At 39.2% G+C, this 19,980-nt stretch overlaps 1 protein-coding gene and 1 pseudogene across 1 annotated transcript in view; one reads left to right on the forward strand and one right to left on the reverse strand.

Annotated features, from left to right (window-relative positions):
- Window positions 1–11,179, reverse strand: part of SMCHD1 (structural maintenance of chromosomes flexible hinge domain containing 1) — a 133,872-nt gene extending 122,693 nt beyond the window's left edge. Inside the window, exons 1-2 of the mRNA XM_068562948.1 lie at window positions 10,648–11,179; window positions 440–515 (exon numbers count right to left, since the gene is read on the reverse strand). Of these exons, the coding sequence (XP_068419049.1) occupies window positions 440–515; window positions 10,648–10,824 (253 nt within the window). The 5' untranslated portion in view covers window positions 10,825–11,179. The remainder of the gene's footprint in view (window positions 1–439; window positions 516–10,647) is intronic.
- Window positions 11,180–14,320: 3,141 nt separating this feature from the next.
- On the forward strand, window positions 14,321–14,855 carry LOC137776198 (chromobox protein homolog 3 pseudogene; annotated as a pseudogene).
- The last annotated feature ends 5,125 nt before the right edge of the window (window positions 14,856–19,980 follow it).

Here is a 19,980-nt window from a genome sequence, read left to right on the forward strand (position 1 = left end):
CTCTCTTGTTGCGGAGCACAGGCTCCAGATGCGCAGGCTCAGTAGTTGTGGCTCACGGGCCCAGTTGCTCCGCGGCATGTGGGATCTTCCCAGACCAGGGCTCGAACCCGTGTCCCCTGCATTGGCAGGCAGATTCTCAACCACTGCGCCACCAGGGAAGCCCAAGAATTAGCTTCTTAAGGGCCCAAGTAGAAGATCTGTGGCTAGGTGTTGTGCTGAGCAAGGTCTCATCTTCTGTAGCCATAGATGATATCAACTCTTTTCCTATAATCTTGCTTGAAAAATATGACCTCTGCACAAACTGGATGTATAGCTAGTTTCCTCCCCCATCCCCAAAACATCACAGTTTTTTGATGCTTATCTATCTCATAAAATAGTCATTGCTCTATGATATACTAGAACATATTAAATATAGAAGCATAAACATAACATTGCTTACCAAAATTATCACAGGTAATTTCTTTCCTACTTGTTGTTGTAATAACAAATTTTTCTTCAGGTGAAATGCCAAGTGTCTAGCCAAAATAATAGAATAAAATCAATTATTATACAAAGGAAATAAATGCACAATTCAAGTTTACAAAAATATGAAAATATTGATAAGGATAGTATAATCTTCTAACAGTGCTACATTTATTTGAGAAATATGTCTTAATGTTTTTAAATTTTGCCTTTGCATAATTAACCACAAATCTAACTACAAATTACCTAGATTTTTCTGCTATTATACGTCACCTAGGAACACAAGTGATTAATTGAACACTTTGAAAGGGTTTAACATCAGCAGGGCTCTCTTAGACAAAAAACATATAATTTTATGTCAATATATAAGTAAACTTATTTGGAGCAAAGTATTAACATAACACTTATGTTCATATATATTAAATATTTAAATATGCAAAAACAAAAGTACTAGAAGAAAATAGAGGTTAATATTTTATAACACTGAGGTAAGTATAGCCACACTATGCAGGGTATTTGCATAAAGAATCTTTTTATCTATTATAACCCCTTCCAAAAGTATAACTTTAAAAAATTAAGGCAACATAAATTATGGGGGAAAACTACAACAGGAAACAAAGTGTTAGCATCCTTATTTCTGTTTCAGGTAATGATGAACTAGTTAATCTAGACCAACCTTACACAGAAGATTACTAAAAAAAATCTAGACTAATGATATTCAAGTCTTCAATACTGATACTAAAAACCCTGTTGGTCACTACTGAAACTAACTGAGGCACTAACTCCTTACTCTGAACACTGACAAATTAAAGGGAAAGAATAAAGCATTTATCCTGCTTTCTTGTACCAATTAGATTTCAGGGTAACCATGTATCTCTAATTGATGAGGCGAAGTTGTTCTTTTGCCTCATCAATTAGAGAGGCAAAGAATTCCTGCTAATAAATACAGGAGGAATGGCAATCAGAATAGCACCATCAATGAATGAACCTTAAATTAAAACTTGTTTATGAAGGAATCCTGCTGAAACCACCTGAATCCCATTAAGTCAATCTTAGCATTTCTAAGAGTGGGTGAAATAGCCTTACATTATGTGCCTCCTGATGTAATACGAAGTACCAGCACCACCTATGAAGTATTTTTTGCTTCCCTACCCCAAAGAAGCTGAACCTAAATCTTAATTATAAGCCTTTAAAAATAACTTCTAGTTTATAGGATATGTTGAGTTAGAACAAGCTAAATTACACCATAAAGGAGCACAGACAAATCCAGAATGTAGAATACGAGAGACAAACCAACTTGATTTCTTCAACAAGTCAATGTCAGGAAAAACAAAAAAGACTGGGGGAAGGTACTTTGCTCAAATGCTCTAAATTTTAGAAGAATTAAGAAACATAAAAAACCAAGTTCAATATAAGGACCCTGATTTAAACAAACCAACTATAAAAAAACATTTCTGAGATAAACAAATCTGAATATGGACTGAACAATACTATTAAAAATGTTAATTTTGATGGTGTGATAATAGAAGTGCATGTTGAGTATACAGGAGTGAAGTAAACTAAGGCCTGGAATATGCTTCAAAAGGCAAAAATGAAGCTAGCATGGTAAATACTTGGAAACTGTTGAATGTGGATGATGATTATACGTGGGTTCATTATACTACTATCTCTTTGTGTATGTTTGAAGCTTTTAATGAGAAGAATTTCTAACTTAAAATATACTATTATAGACCAGTGGAAGAGAATAGAGAACCCTGAAACAGACCCACACATACATACACAGGGAGCTTGGCAAATAGGGGAATGACATTACAGATTGATGAGAAAAGAATAAACTATTCAATGAATATTACTGAGACAACTACTTAATTGTACAGAATAGATTTTAAAAATCCCCATCTCAACATACACAAAAATAAGTTCCAAGAGAACTAAAGCAGCTACATTTTAATCCAAAATTGTAGAGGAAAAATAGGGAAATCATTCTGAGAGGCGAGAGAAAGGATTTCTGAAAATACACAAGAAGTGCAAGCCATAAAGAAAAAAACTGGAAAACATGAAAAGATGCTCATCCTAGTTATCAGAGAAAATTAAAACTTTGATTATCATTCCCACAAGGCTGGCAAAAAATTTAAGTCCTGATAATATAAACTATAGGCCTCCATTAAAAGAATCACACTTGATGAAGTGGAATTTAACCCAGGGATGAAAGAAGTTTTCAGTATCGACAAATCAATGTGATACACCACATCAACAAACTGAAGAATAAAAACCATATGATCATCTCAATAGATGCAGAAAAAGCTTTTGATAAAATTCAAAATCCATTTATGATAAAAACTCTCCAGAAAGTGGGCACAGAGGGAACATACCTCAACACAATAAAATCCGTATATGACAAACTCACAGCTAACATCATACTCAACGGCAAAGAGCTGAAACCATTTCCTCTCAGATCAGGAACAAGACAAGGATGCCCACTCACACCACTTTTATTCAACATAGTTTTGAAAGTCCTAGCCACAGCAATCAGTGAAGAAAAAGAAATGAAAGGAATCCAAATTGGAAAAGAACAAGTAAAATTGTCACTGTTTGCAGATAACATGATACTATACATAGAAAATACTAAAGATGCCACCAGAAAACTACTAGAGCTCATCAATTAATTCAGTAAAGTTGCAGGATACAAAATTAATACACAGGACTCTGTTGCATTTCTATACACTAACAACAAACTATCAGAAAGACAAGGAGACAATCCCATTTACCATCACATCAACAAAACAAAACAACCTAGGAATAAACCTACCTAAGGAGGCAAAACACCTGTACTCTGAAAACTATAAGACACTGATGAAAGAAACTGAAGATGAACAAACAGATGGAAAGGTATACCTTGTTCTTGGATTGGAAGAATCAATTTTGTTAAAATGACCATACTACCCAAAGCAATATACAGGCTCAGTGAAATCGCTATCAAATTACCAATGCGATTCTTCACAGTACTAGAACAAATAATTTTAAAAATTGTATGCAAACACAAAAGATCCTAAATAGCCAAAACAATCTTGAGAAAGAAGAACAGAGTGGAAGATTCACACTTCCTGACTTCAGACTATACTACAAAGCTACAGTAATCAAAACAGTATGGTACTGGCACAAAAACAGACACATAGCTCAATGGAACAGGATGAAAGCCCAGAAATGAATCCACACACTTATGGTCAATTAACCTGAGACAAAGGAGGCAAGAATATACAGTGGACAAAAGACAGTCTCCTCAATAAGTGGTGCTGGGAAAACTGGACAGCTACATGTAAAAGAATGAAATTAGAAGATTCTCTAACACCATATACAAAAATAAACTCAAAATGGTTTAAAGACCTAAATGTAAGACCGGATACTATAAAACTCCTAGAGGAAAACATATGCAGAACACTCTGACATAAATCACAGCAATACTTTTTTTGGCTCTGTCTCCTAAAGTAATGGAAACAAAAGCAAAAATAAACACATGGGGCCTAATTAAACTTAAAAGCCTTTGCACTGCAAAGGAAACCATAAACAAACCAAAAAGACAACCTACAGAATGGGAGAAAACATTTGCAAATGAAGCAACCAACAAGGGCTTAATTTCCAAAATACACAAATAGCTCATACAGCTCAATATAAAAAAAAAAAAAATTAAAAATGGACAGAAGACCTAAATAGACATTTCTCCAAAGACAGACAGACAGACAGTCAACAGGCACCTGAAAAGATGCTCAATGGCACTAATCACCAGAGAAATGCAAATCAAAACTAGAATGAGGGACTTCCCTGGTGGTGCAGTGGTTAAGAATCCACCTGCCAATGCAGGGGACACGGGTTCGAGCCCTGGTCTGGGAAGACCCCACATGCCACGGAGCAACTAAGCCCGTGCGCCACAACTACTGAGCCTGCACTCTAGAGCCCGCGAGCCACAACTACTGAGCCTGCGTGCCACAACTACTGAAGCCCATGCGCCTAGAGCCCGTGCTCCACAACAAGAGAAGCCACTGCAATGAGAAGCCCACGCACTGCAATGAAGAGTAGCCCCTGTTCGCCACAACTAGAGAAAGCCCGCATGCAACAACGAAGACCCAATGCAGCCCAAAAAATAATAATAATAAACAAATTTTAAAAAAACAAAACAAAACTAGAATGAGGTATCCTCTCACACTGGTCAGAATGGCCATCATCAAAAAGTCTACAAATATTGACGCTGGAGAGGGTGTGAAGAGAAGGGAACCCTCCTACACTGTTGGTGGGAATGTAAACTGGTACAGCCCCTATGGAGAAGAGTATGGAGGTTCCTTTAAAAATTAAAGAGTTACCATAAGATCCAGCAATCCCAATCCCACTCCTGGGAATATACCTGGAAAAGACAAACTCTCTAATTCGAAAAGATACACACACCCCAATGTTCATTCCAGCACTATTTACCATAGCCAAGACATGGAAGCAACCTAAATTTCCATCAACAGATGAATGGATAAAGAAGATGTGGGGGGTGTGTGTGTGTGTGTACACACACGTACACACATACACACACACAAAATGGAATAGTACTCAGACATAAAAAAGAATGAAATAATGCTGTTTGCAGCAACATGGATGGACCTAGAGATTATCATACGAAGTGAAGTAAGACAGAGAAAGACAAATATCATATATCACTTACATGTGGAATCTAAAAAAAAAGATACAAATGAACTTATTTACAAAACAGAAACAGACTCACAAACATAGGAAACAAACTTGGGGTTACCAAAGGGGAAAGCAGGGCAGGGGGGATAAATAAGGAGTTTGGGATTAACAGATACACACTACTAGGGAATTCCCTGGTGGTCCAGTGGTTAGGATTCGGCACTTTCACTGTGGTGGCCCAGGTTCAATCCCTGGTTAGGGAACTACCTGCAAGACGCATAGCCCAAAAAAAAGAAAAAAAAAAATACAGATACACACTACTGTATATAAAATAGAAAAACAACAAGAACCTACTGTATAGCACAGGGAACTATATTCAATATCTTGTAATAACCTACAACGGAAAAGAATCTAAAAAAGTGTGTGTGTGTGTGTGTTTGTGTGTGTGTGTATATATATCTGAGTCAGTTTGCTCTACACCTGAAACTAACATTGTAAATCAACTATACTTCAATTTTTTCAAAAGTTCTACTAAAAAGACAGCCATATTTTGAAGGATAAAAAAAATAAAGTATAGGCTTCCATATAGGAAAGGTGGACCTTACACATTTCGGATAGGCCCGAAAGTCAGTACAACCATATTGAAAAGCAATTTGGTATACTTTAGTAAAACTAAAAATACTCATATCCTATGCAATTCCACCCAAGAGAAATGAAGCTATAGACATAAACTGATGGGGAAAAGATTCTATTTGTTTACAGAAATAAAAATTGTCTTCACAGATCTTAGGCTTTTGTATAATCAAGACAGTCTTTATTTCTCAGTTCTTTACTACTTTATTTCTACAATGTCCCAACTGTTAGATCATGTGGTTACATATCCTGCAGAAAAAAATACATATTTTTATAATTAAATTGAATTTTTAAGATCTATGTACATCTGAAAAGTATTTATATATATTTCACACAATCTCTCCATAATTTTATTATTCAATTAAGATACATAAGCTATCTTTTTTCTCTGCTTTATAATCCTTTATAAAAATTATTTCTCAAATTCATAACTTCTCTAAATATTTTATAGCTCTGGTATTCGACAAACATAAATTAAATATTTTTACATTATTCATTATGCTTTTATTCAAGATGTCATACTCTTCTCTCTCCATATTTTTGGTCTAAAAATCTATCTTATCAGACGTAAACTAAAGTCCTTCGTGTATCTGTACTCACCTGGCCTTGAATACAGATGCATTTCCTCTGCCTTTCTCTATATGAAAGCAGGATGACATTCTATTTGGGCAAGAGCTGTGACTGGGCTTTTCCATTTTTTTTTTAAAATTATTTATTTATTTATTTATTTATTTTTGGCTGTGTTGGGTCTTCATTTCTGTGTGAGGGCTTTCTCTAGTTGCGGAGACCGGGGGCCACTCTTCATCGCGGTGCGCGGGCCTCTCACCATCGCGGCCTCTCTTGTTGCGGAGCACAGGCTCCAGACGCGCAGGCTCAGTAATTGTGGCTCACGGGCCTACTTGCTCCGCGGCATGTGGGATTTTCCCAGACCAGGGCTCGAACCTGTGTCCCCCGCATTGGCAGGCAGATTCTCAACCACTGCGCCACCAGGGAAACCCTGGGCTTTTTCATTTTTATAAGAGCACTTCAATTACACCTTTTTCTGGGTTAATGTTAAAGCATATGGATCTTCCAAAGTACCAGCCCTACATGTCTTTAAGTTAGCTTCAAACTATCTGCTGCCCAACTTCTCTCAAAAGCCAATTTTAAGAAATATTTATGAAGAGCTAACTAACTTGTAGTCCATAAAATCCTGAATACTTTAAACTTCATCAATGGATTAGGTCACTCAGAAGTTATATAGTTCAATGCATCTCTCTGAACAAAAAACTAGCCTTTAATGATGTGCTTTGGTATTATATCCAATTGTTCTGTCCCTGAACCACACCAAAACCAGGAACACCCATATTGCACTTGAGCGAGAAATCTCTACAAAAATTTGGGTGGTAACTGCTTAAAGCAGGCTGCAATACCCTAAACAACACATAGCGTACCTTGCATTAAAAGACAAGACAAGAAGAGCCTCTCCTATCTCTAAGAATGTTGCCCATTTTATCAGGATTTGTGAGGAATCTAGGGAGAAATTTTTCTCAAATCAAAGGTTTGCATCGTTAGCAGCTGGAATGTTTTTATTTTATAGACATTGTGGATTTTGTATCAATTACCTTTCCTTCTTTGTTTTGACCCTTAAGAAACTCAAAGCTGATTTCATGCCTCAGCACTGGTATATGCTTTAATCAAATGAACTTCCATTTATTAGTTCTCCTCAGGTTACTATTCTACTCTTTCCTACATCTACCTTCTTTTACCTTTTTTCTTTTCATCTTTTGGAATTTTTAACATAATATACCTTACATACAAATTTTTTTTGAAGGAACAGATTGATTCATTTAACTAAACAGCTATAAACCAACTATTAGGTAAGGCTCCTACCCTCAAGAAGCAGAGACTATTTTTTAAGTATGATGGTATAACAAGTGCTATAGAAGGGTGACAAGGAATAGTGGAACCACACAAGAGAAGAAGTAGGCATTTCCTCAAAATTAGGGGTGGAGAGGAGGGTTTGCACATATGGGACTTAATGCTTGGGCATATTAAGAATTAGCCAAATAAGTTATTTTCTAATCTTTGATTCTGCAAGGTCACAAGGGCTCAAGTGAGTCAATAACTGCTTATCACAGGTGTAAGGGCTTCTGCCAAATCCACCTTTTCCTCTTCCTTCCTCTTGATTGCTCCTCTTTTCTACAAAGTGCGCTTTCCCCAAATAACAGTTTAGGACCCATAATACTTTCTAGCACTACAAACACTTATTAGTTTGTTTTCAGTTTTAATGAAAAACTTTAATTTAGTGCACTATCTGCCTCTTCCCCTAAAAAGGAAAATGAAGGCTTTAGTAAATAGTGTGGACATTGTGGAGATTGTTTTAAAAAAATACAAGCTTTAGAATCAAACAGACCTAGATTCCAATCCCAGTTTCACTGCTCATGAACTGTATAAACTCAGACTTCATTCAGTAACTTATTTCAGTTCTTCATGTCTGTAATGGGGACAAAGTTATGGGATTAGGTGGCATAATCTAATGATGTTTTAAACTCTCAAAAAAAAAAAAAGTTAGCCTTCCTTTTTTTTTACTAGTTCTTCCCTCCCACTTCTAAACAAATTTAACCTTCTCTGTTCCAGCAGGAAAAAGTGGAAAGGAGAGGAAAAGAATCAGTCAAAGAAAATATTTTCCTTGTTAAAATATTGAAGGAATGGAATGAATATATCTGTTCCCTATAACACAGAACATCATTTGAGGCTGAGTGGAATAACAAAAAGAACTTGACTTCTGGGTTTGAATTCTAATTTTTGTACTATCTGTTTGACTTAAGTGAGTCACCATCTCCAAAAGTGAGTTTCCACTTCCGTAATAAGAGGTTAATACACTTCCCCTATATATGTAGCAGACTTACTGACACTTCTCACATGGGAGAATTATTTCTACAGGGAGGGTAAATTAGTACAACCTTTCTGAAAAACAATTTAAAAATACGTATCAAGAGCTTTAAAAATATTCCTGAACTTTGATCCAGGAATTTCACTTCTAAGATTCTAAACCAAAGAAAAATAAAGACATAAAAGACTATGCATATAAGGGGAAAGAATTTTAAAAAGAATATATATATATATGTAACAATCACTGTGCTGTACACCTGAAACTAACATGACATTGTAAATCAACTATACTTCAATGTTTTAAAAAAAGGAGGAAAAAAAAGTTTAAACTAAAAAATAAAAACAAAATAAAATAAATCTCCAAAAAAAAAGACCATGCATTCAAACATGTTTATCATGGTATTGCTTAAAATTGAAAGTAATGTAAATGTCAACAAAAAAGAGAGATCTGGTTATGTAAACAGTGGTACAAAACAGACCACTTCGTTTATGAAGACTTGCGTTAAAACAGAAAAATACTGACAATATTAAGTGAAAAAAATGGAATATAGACATGTATTACGGTTATTTAAAAATGGGGGGTGAGGGTAAGGATACAAAGAAATAACTCCAAGTGCTAACAGTGGTTACAAATTTCAGTGAGTAAAAGGGTTTACTTTTTTCCCTCTGGTTCCTTATTTTCTTTAATGTGCTGATAGTTTAAAATCATTTTTATATGTCATGACTTTAAATCATTTACATATAATCAATATAAATATTTTATATAATCAACTACAAAAATCATAAACATGAGTTTCCTTTCCCTGATGAATATAAAACATTCATCAAAAAAAAAAGAGCATTCATTCATTCACTTTTCAAAGACATGGGAATCTGCTATATCCATACACAGAATGAACTTTTGAGTTTATAAAATTTTGTCTCCATTCTAATTTGGCCATTTACTATGTGCCAGGCACAATTCCAGACGCTGGGAATACAGAACAAATCAAAGTCCTTCCTCTCAAGTCGTTTTTTCCCCTGAGTCTTGATTTCAATTATTTCAGCAACTAGTATACAGAGTTAACAGCACTAAAAACATCAGCCTGCTCACGTTAAAACAGTGCTTCACACCAAGTCCTTTTTCCTTGGAAGCTAAGTGTTCTCTATCGCTTAAAAAGAGCCCCAAGTGGTTAATGCAGCTCACGACAATACCCCTTCTTTGAAGCTCGAGCACCTGCAACACCTCAGATCTAGAAAATACTTCCCAGTTTAAAGTAGGACTTTGCCTACATAGTCATTAACTTTTAAAGCAAACTAGTACAGGGAGTATACAGGTCCTTTGGTGTTCCGCAGATACCCTTGGACACCCTTTGAGTCGTTCAGGAACTCCCAGGGGGCTGGGGGGTGCAGGAAACCAGAAGGGCAGCTCCACCTGCGAAGCTCTCTAGGTCAAGTGTTTCCACTACGGAAGGACCCCACTAGGGCGGGCCTGCAAGCCTTCTTGACAGAACGACCCGGGAAATTACTGCATCACTGAACGAACATGAGGAAAATTGACTCCAGGAATTTCACAACTTCTAACTATCACAACACTCCTAACAGAGCCATCGGGGAGAACTCCGCTCTCTTCTTTAAAAACAAAAACAAAAACAAAAAACAAAACAAAAGTTCCACCCGAAAGAGACACAAGTGGCTTTCCCGACTGGAAGAAGAGCTGCACGGCCTCAGAGTGCTAAGGTCGCCCCGGGCCCATGAAACCCGCGGTACCAAAGCCTGGGCGGCGCGACCCCCGAAACAGGGCCGGGGCAGAGGGAGGCCCACCGACCCGCCGGCTCCGCACTCCGAGGCCGGCGCCCGGACCGGCCCCAGGCTTCCCCGCCCGCCTCGGGCATGGCGGGCACCCGGGAGGGAGAAGCCAAGGCCGCAGGACCGGGGCCGGGTGACAGGTTTATTGCCCCCGGTGAGCAACTTGGGCTTCTCGTCACCCTCCCAACCTCAACTCTACCCGCGCATCCCTCCTTAGCGTACCTGACACACTGAGGCGCGGAACGCCGCGAAGTCCGAGCGCTCCGTGACCTGCAGCGCCCGGTCCCCGAGCTCCGACTCCTTCTCCCGCCGGTCAAACAAGTACACCGTCCTGTAGCCGTCGCCTCCGCCGCCCTCTCCGGTCCCCACCGAGGGCCCGCCGCCGCCCGCCGCTGCCATATTGGGGAAGAGGAGAGAAAACAGCAACGCCGACTCCTGCGGCCGTCGCGCTAAAGGCCGAGGTACGGGCTCCGCGCGGCGGCTTCAGCTCCAGCCCCCGGGGCGGCGCAAGGCCTCTACCCCGGCGCACTCAGCTCCTCCCTCGGCGACGGCGGCGGTGGCGGACCAGCCGCAGTCGCGAGGATCACCCGGGAACCGATTCGAACGAGCTCCTACCCGTGCACCACGTCACTTCCGCGGCCCGCCGCTCCCGCAGAGGAGGGGGCGCGCGGCGCGCTCCTCGCAGGGCCGGGACCCGCGCCCGCTGTCGCCCAGGCGAGGTCGCAGCGCTACCCGCAACCAGGCCCGCCGCCTGTAGCTGTGGCGCAGGAAGAAGAGGGGCCGCTAGCGGCGCGCAGGAGGCGGGGCGAATCCGGCAGGCCGCGCGGGCCGGGGTGGGGCTTCGGAGCCCGCTGACCGGGGCCCGCCCCTTTCGCCCTAGTGAAGTTGGAGGGAAGCGCGGTCCCTAGCGGGCGGTGGCGCTCTGAGGGAACGACCAGGTATCCGAGGCGGGAGAGCCTATCCCGCGAGCGGCGGGGGGAGTCTTACGAGGGACTGTTTTCTCCCATCCCAGAGGGTCCTGGTACCTTCCCGCCTCTCCATAACCCCGACCGAGCCTATCCGGCTTCGAGCTCCTGGCGCCGCGGCCACGGTTGCGACCTCAGGACCAGGTCGCGTGAACGCGGCGGTTGGAAGCGCCAGGCCCCCGGGCCTCGCGGTGTGGACCTGCCCCCGCCACGAGCACGTGGGTCCCCACGCGGAAAAAAACGACGCCGAGAGACCCTGAGCCACTTTTTCAGTCCCATTTCCTAGTGGTTATGTGTGGGCCGCGGCGTGGACCTCCGAGACAAAGCGGGGCCGGAGAACCTCCCCACCGAGGTTCTGTGACGTCACCGCGGCCTCCAAGGGTCCCGGCGACCATATCTGCCCGGTGTACACGCCTACCCAACGCCGCCGCCACCACGCGTCTGGGAATCGTGCACAAGCACCCCTATGCCACAGAGTTGTTAGGAATAAGTTAAATAATGTTCGCAAAGGGCTTTTTTTTTTTTAATACAGGAGGTTCTATTAATCTATTTTATACATATTAGTGTATACATGTCAATCCCAATCTCCCAATTCATCACACCACCACCCCCACCGCCTGCCGCTTTCCCCCCTTGGTGTCCATATGTTTGTTCTCTACATCTGTGTCTCTATTTCTGCCTTGCAAACCGGCTCATCTGTACCATTTTTCTAGATTCCACATATATGCGTTAATATACGATATTTTTGTCTTGACTTACTTCACTCTGTATGACAGTCTCTAGGTCTATCCACGTCTCTACAAATGACCCAATTTTGTTCCTTTTTATGGCTGAGTAATATTCCATTGTATATATATATGCCACATCTTTATCCATTCATCTTTCGATGGACACTTAGGTTGTTTCCATGACCTGGTTATTGTAAATAGTGCTGCAATGAACATTGGGGAGCATGTCTCTTTTTGAATGATGGTTTTCTCCGGGTGTATGCCCAATAGTGGGATTGCTGGGTGTATGGTAGTTCTATTTTTAGTTTTTTAAGGAACCTCCATACTGTTCTCCATAGTGGCTGTATCAATTTACATTCCCACCAACAGTGCAAGAGGGTTCCCTTTTCTCCACACCCTCTCCAGCATTTGTTGTTTGTAGATTTTCTGATGATGCCCATTCTGACCAGTGGGAGGTGATACCTCATTATAGTTCTGATTTGCATTTCTCTAATAATTAGTGATGTTGAGCAGCTTTTCATGTGATGCACATGCCTCCCCTCCACCACCGCCAACACGCGGCTGAGAATCGTGCACAAGCACGCCTATGCCACAGAGTTGTTAGGAATAAGTTAAATGATGTTCGCAAAGAGCTTAACATGCACTACGCTTTCGGTAACAGCCTTTATTGCGCTTCATTAAATATCCTTATCCTGGCCTGTAGTGCCCTAACTCAACAACAAATAATGTCATTGTTAGACGACTAGGTTTAGTCATTTACTCTCCAGGTCTTAAATTATTTAGTGAATATTTTGTGCTTGAGAGTGACACGTAAATTCACTAAGACTGGGGGATTTTTTTGATTCTTCAAAAGTTTGGGTGATAAAGTATATTTTCCGTTTTACTAGGTTTGCCAAAACCTTCATGGTTAATTACATGGGTAGACTAATCATTGGTGTATGTTAGAAACCTAGATTTGCTTGTCCAAATAAAGATGCTCCAGAATCGTAGGGTGTGTGTGTGTGTGTGCGTGTTTGGCTAGACATATAAGGTATTAAAGGTGGAACACACAGTTGGAACAAAAGTGTGAAGGCATGTGTTTGGGAGGAGCATAAATAATAAGGGCTGGAAGTGGGGAGAATGGAACATTAGATGGTGGAAGATAAAACTGGGAGGAGGCCAGATGTGGCCAAATGCCATTCATGTTCCTGAAGGGAGATATGAGGGAAAGCTGAGACCAAAGTAACCCCGACTCCTATGGGATTTCTTTGACCTCTCACATTTTACCTTTCAAATTCAAGTGAACTTTTTGTTATAGTCCATTATATAATGGTGTTTGATTTAAATGACAAAAAAAAAAAAAAGGTTTTTGTATCTTAATGAGTGAAATGAATTGCCTATTTCATCAAATTGGGACTAGAGCTAGAAGTTCATCATCAGGACAATTTCTCATTTCTCTATAATACTAAATTATGTAAATGCATGGGTACAAACAGAAACTCTTTGTATGTCTTTAGAAGAGATTTAAAGATAATCTCACTGAGGAGAGATCCAAAATGCTGCCAGAGAAGTGTTCTACAATATTACAGGCAACTATTGGTGGAAACACAGATATGTATCTTGTTGAGAGGTCAACTCTGAATCACTGTCTTCTGTGGCAGTTTGGCAGTCTGAAACGTTTGCCAGTCAGCTTTTGTTCTCAGAGAGAAACTCCCCAGATAACTTTTTCAGCAAAGAAAGATGATGTTTGTTTTTCGTTTTTTTTAAATTAAAGTATAGTTGATTTACAATGTTGTGTTAGTTTCAGGTGTACAGCAAAGTGATTCAGTTATACATATTGATATATATATATATATATATTCTTTTTCACATTGTTTTCCATCATAGGTTATTTCAAGATATTGAATATAGTTCTCTGTGCTATACAGTAGGTCCTTGGTTTTTTCTTATCGATGTTTATTCTTTAATTTTCATCACAAATAAATAAGAGTTTGAAATGACCCAGTGCCACAATTAGTTCTCTTTAATTGACTAATAATTTTTCTTTTCATTAGCCATCTTATCGTATAGAGTATAAATATTTAAGAATCCCTGTATCAGTTATCTCTTGCTGCAAAACAGCATACCCCCAAACTTAGTGGCCTCTTGTACAACTCCTCACGGCCCTCCTCCTGGGAGAGAGTGAATAACAGCCCTTCAACTCCACAATTTAAAAACTCCTCCAATAAAACTGTGTTGCAAAAAATGGGAAAGAAACAGAATAGAAAAGAGTAAAATGAGTCAAAGAGGTAGAGCCTGAAGGTTTTGTGATGGAAAGAAATATTGGACTGATGTGTAATGAATGGGAAGGTGGTGTATATCCTTCAGTGGAAGAGACTGACAGGTGCTAACAATACTTGAAAACTGGAAGAAAATTCAGATCATCCAAAGTTAAAGTATTTCTTAATTCTGAAAAAGCTGGTAAAGAAAAAGATGGCACAAAAGTAAAATCTTTATCTGACAGTGAATCTGATGACGGCAAATCAAAGAAGAAAAGAGATTCTGCTTTGCCAAGATGCTTTGCCAGTGGTCTTGATCCTGAGCAAATAACTGGTGTTACATACAGCAGTGGATAATTAATATTTCTCATGAAACGGAAAGATGCAGATGAGGCAGACTCGGTGCTATAGAAGAGGCAAACATGAAGTGTTGTCAAATTTTAATTGCTTTTTACAAAGGGAGACAAAGTTGGCATTCTCGTCCAGAAGATGATCAATAATTGTTTACATACATACAAAAATCTGGTCTTGGTTTATGACTTATTAGTATGAAAAATAACTACATTCTAATGAAAATCAAGTTTGATGTGTTCATTTTGAGTAGTATTAAGGGAATTGTTGAGTTCTTGTTTTTATTTTTTTCTATCAAAAGCACTGGTTACTTTGAATAAATAAAACTTTCTGTAGTTGCTTCATTTATCAGAACAGAACATTTGATACCATGGTTTATTATTTTCTCTGCATCAGAGAACAGCTTTTCTAAAATGTTAGAAAAATTTCCATAGTCGTTACTCAATCAGAATTTACATTTATTATTTTTAACCTATAATGCCCAAGGACCATGCTGGGTTTATTTGTTTTTGTCTGTATGTGTAAATACATACGTAAATGCTTGTTGTTGGGTTTTGGGGTTTTTTTTTTTACATTCACCAAAACAAAAAAGGCATTTTTTCACAACCATGAGTAAGTCCGTGTTGTTTCTGGGATGTCATCATTCTGAGCAACCTAGGAAATAGATCACCTCAAGCTAAACTGAAAATTTTCCTGAAGCCATAACCTTTCAAATCAAATAGATGTCCCTAACACCATACACAAAAATAAACTCAAAATGGATTCGAGACCTAAATGTAAGATCGGACACTATAAAACTCTTAGAGGAAAACATAGGAAGAACACTCTTTGACATAAATCACAGCAAGATCTTTTTTGATCCACCTCCTATAGTAATGGAAATAAAAACAAAAATAAACAAATGGGACCTAATGAAACTTCAAAGCTTTTGCACAGCAAAGGAAACCATAAACAAGACGAAAAGACAACCCTCAGAATGGGAGAAAATATTTGCAAACGAATCAACAGACAAAGGATTAATCTCCAAAATATATAGACAGCTCATGCAGCTCAATATTAAAGAAACAAACAACCCAATCCAAAAATGGGCAGAAGACCTAAATAGACATTTCTCCAAAGAAGACATACAGATGGCCAAGAAGCACATGAAAAGCTGCTCAACATCACTAATTATTAGAGAAATGCAAATCAAAACTACAATGAGGTATCACCTCACACCAGTTAGAATGGGCATCATCAGAAAATCTACAAACAACAAATGCTGGAGAAGGTGTGGAGAAAAGGAAACCCTCTTGCGCTGTTGGTGGGAATGTAAATTGATACAGCCACTATGGAGAACAGTATGGAGGTTCCTTAAAAAACTAAAAATAGAACTACCATATGATCCAGCAATCCCACTACTGGGCATATACCCAGAGAAAACCATAATTCAAAAAGACACATGCACCCCAATGTTCATTGCAGCACTATTTACAATAGCCAGGTCATGGAAGCAACCTAAATGCCCATTGACAGATGAATGGATAAAGAAGATGTGGTGCATATATACAATGGAATATTACTCAGCCATAAAAAGGAACGAAATTGAGTCATTTGTTGAGACGTGGATGGATCTAGAGACTGTCATACAGAGTGAAGTAAGTCAGAAAGAGAAAAACAAATATTGTATATTAACGCATGTGTGTGGAACCTAGAAAAATGGTACAGATGAACCGGTTTGCAGGGCAGAAGTTGAGACACAGATGTAGAGAACAAACATATGGACGCCAAGGGGGGAAAACTGCAGTGGGGTGGGGATGGTGGTGTGCTGAATTGGGCGATTGGGATTGACATGTATACACTGATGTGTATAAAATTGATGACTAATAAGAACCTGCAATATAAACAAACAAACAAAAAAACAACTAATACTAAACTTTCTTTGGGTTATTTGTATGGAAATATGTTAATATAAATGTTTCAGACATTACATGAAATTTCTAAAAATCTTATATGTTCTGGTATAATATTATAAGTCATAATTCTAGTTATTACTTTAAAATGTATATCTCAGAAATAACTAAATTTCCTTGTCAATTGCATTATTATGAACTTTCATCAAATCTTTAACCATGGTCATTTTTAAGTCTTTTGTCATTTGCAGACAGTTCTGGGTGTACTCTGATTCTTTTGCAAATATATTCCTATAAAAGGGTTTCATCTTCAAGGAATTCATGGAAAAGACTCTGACAAGTACAGGTTTCTGGTAACTGACTATACTGCTGAACTGAATGAATAAGCATTTTCAGAACTCCAATGGAAAACTGATGAATTCATAAAAGTGCTAACAAAAGATCAAAATTAAAAAAATTAATTACATGGGACTGAGTGAACTGATGAGGATGATTATAATTTTTGTGACTTTCTGTTTGAAAAAAAAAAAAATCCCACAAGGACTCAGAGGCAAAAAATATACGAATCACTTTTCACTGCAAAGTAAAGGAGCTGTTGCAGTGGAGGATTACTGGACTGAATGTCAATATTATGACATAGTATGAGTGTGTTTCGTGTTTGGTAATTGCAATCATTTTTGCTTTTGTTGTGGTCATCCATTTACAATGCTTGGTGTCAGTTTATTTATCTCTTGTAAAAATAAAATACAGTGTGTGTGTGTGAAAAAAAAAAAATTAATGCGTACTTATGGAAAGGAAACAAGCCTTTCCTAAAAGAATATGTTGGTTGAAATGAGGGTCCACCAAAGGTGATGAAACCAAAAAAAAAAAAAAAAAAAGTCAAATAGATGATTCTGTAATTAGTTGGTCAATCTAAATATAAACAATTTAAATTGGATAATTTAAATATAATGTAAGCAATTTAAACTGGACAATTTAAAGCAGTCTTATCAGAATTCCTATCTACAGCTATAGTCATATGAATGCAACAGTTTATTTGCAAAACTCCCTGAAAGGAAAAATTTTATCACTACCAACAACCTCCCCACTGCTTAGGAAACCAAACAAAAACTGGTGTGTTTAATTAGCCAAACAAGGCTTTAATGGGCATTTAAAGTTCCTTCTAGAGAACCATTCCTTTATGAAAATTTGAAATCCTTATGTTACATTAACTAAAAGATCATGAGTCATGGACTGTCTGTTTGCTCATGAAACTAATCAGATAATTAGAGATGTTGGACCCAGTAGCATAAATGAGTGACAAACTTTTGCAATCTCAACTAGTCATCTGCATGTTTTTTCTTTACCCAACCATTCCTTACATGTAGGCTCGTTCTTTTCAGTATATGTGTTACTGGTTCAGCAGAAATCAGGAAAAACTAACTTTGTAGTAATCAGAATGTTATCCAACTGTATATTGCTTATTATATTGTAAATATTGGTGGACAGTGGTCAGTAAATAGTTTCACATAAAAAAAAAAACTTAGTACAATAGCTTCAAATAGGAACCATTTATTTGCTCAGGTTTCTGTAACTTGGGCTGAGCAAGAACTTGGGCAGTTCTGCTGTGCTCACTTCAGATCACAAGCAGCAGTCACCTGGCAGCTTGACTGGGGCTGCAAGGTCCGTGATGGTCTCACTCACATGGCTGGCAGTTAGCTGAGGCTGTTGAGAAGTGAAGCTCATGTTCCTCTATTAGGCATCTCTAATAGGATTGCTTGGTTTCCTACTTAGCTGTCACAGAACTTCAATAGAAAAAGCTCCAATATGCAAGTGCCTATCAAAGTTCCACTTGCATCACGTTTACTGATCTCATTGGCCAAAACTAGTCACATGATCAAGCCTCTGAGTGGTTCCCTCCCATAACAGAGGGAAGCTTACAGAAATCCCTGCTGATCTGGAGGATAGCATTGCTATATGTGTACTGTGATGAAACCAGTTTGAAAAAGAATTACAGATATAGCTGGCAGAAAGTAGTGGGGGGGGGGAAGAAATCTTGTTAAGATTTGCTGATGAGACTAAATTCCCCCCAAATAAAAATAAAGGGCATGGAAAGTGAGTTTTTAAATACTCCTATTTTCTCAAATTTATTTTTTAAGTATATTTCTTTCTGAAAATGTAAGGACAATTTTAGTGACATGAGTTCAGACTTTGCAAGCTAAAACACTTACTTTCTGTAATACAGTTTATGACTCTGAGCCCCAATCTACCTGACTGGTAGAGAACATTTAGGGGCTCCTTCTGTTTCCAGTTTGTTTGTTTGGCCACTCCACAGGGCATGCGGGATCTTAGTTCCCCAACCAGGGGTCAAACCCGTGCCCCTGCAGTGGAAGCGCAGAGTCTTAACCACTAGACTGCCAGGGAAGTCCCTGTTTCCAGTTTTAACAAGTTCCAAGCTCTGGGTGGTGGCGGAAGAGGCTCCCCTTGTCTATATACCCTCTTTAGATCTGGTGGCTTCCTGTTGCTTATGTGCCACTTGGGATGGGGGAATCACTTGCAAGCCTTCTTTTGATCCTAACTCCCTAAATGTACTGTATAGCTATTTAGGGGAGTAGGGAGGACCATCTCTTCTTACCAGCCTAAAGGAATCTTTTTTAATCTGGAGAAAATTCTTCTCTCTTCATCATTCTTCAAGGTATTTTATCAATGCCTCTAAGTCCTTTTCTCATCTCCAAAGTCCTTTTCTCTATCCCCTCTCCAAAACCCTCTACATTCTGATAAGAATTTCAGTTTTTAGGAAAAAAAAAAAATTCCCAGGGGAAAGTATCTTTTCTACTCTGCATCCTGTTTCAGTTATCCATTGCTGTATAACAAATTACCTGAAAACCCAGTGGCTTAAAACAGTCATTCTCTTTATTTGCTCACAATTTGGGCAGGGCTTGGTGGAACCTGGTCCCCATGGTATCAGCCTGGGCAGTTTTTAGAGGAGTCACTTCTCAGACGCCTTACTCACAGGGCTGGCAGTTTGGTGCTGGTTGCTGGCCAGGAGCTCTGCTGGGGCTGTTGCCTCTGTCCCATGCCTCTCCTCATGGCTAGGTTGGGATTCTCACAGAGGGGTAGTCAGACTTCTTAACGTGGGGGCTGGCTACCCCTAGAGCACAAACAAAAGTGGAAGCTTGTAGACCTTAAATTTTAGGACTTGAATTGGAACAGCATTCCTTCTGCCATACTCTGTTGGTTAAGGCAGGTCACAGGGCCATCCTGGATTGAAGGGGAGGGACTATGGCACAAGCTGGAATATGGGAACCTTGGTCCTTTGGGGGCTACCAGAGTAATAGTCTGTATCAAAGTTCTCCTGGGGCAAGAAAGCACAGAACCTGCTATTTTCTTGAATTAATGTAGG

This window comes from Eschrichtius robustus, chromosome 14 (assembly GCF_028021215.1).
Source record: "Eschrichtius robustus isolate mEscRob2 chromosome 14, mEscRob2.pri, whole genome shotgun sequence".
Lineage (NCBI taxonomy): Eukaryota > Metazoa > Chordata > Mammalia > Artiodactyla > Eschrichtiidae > Eschrichtius > Eschrichtius robustus.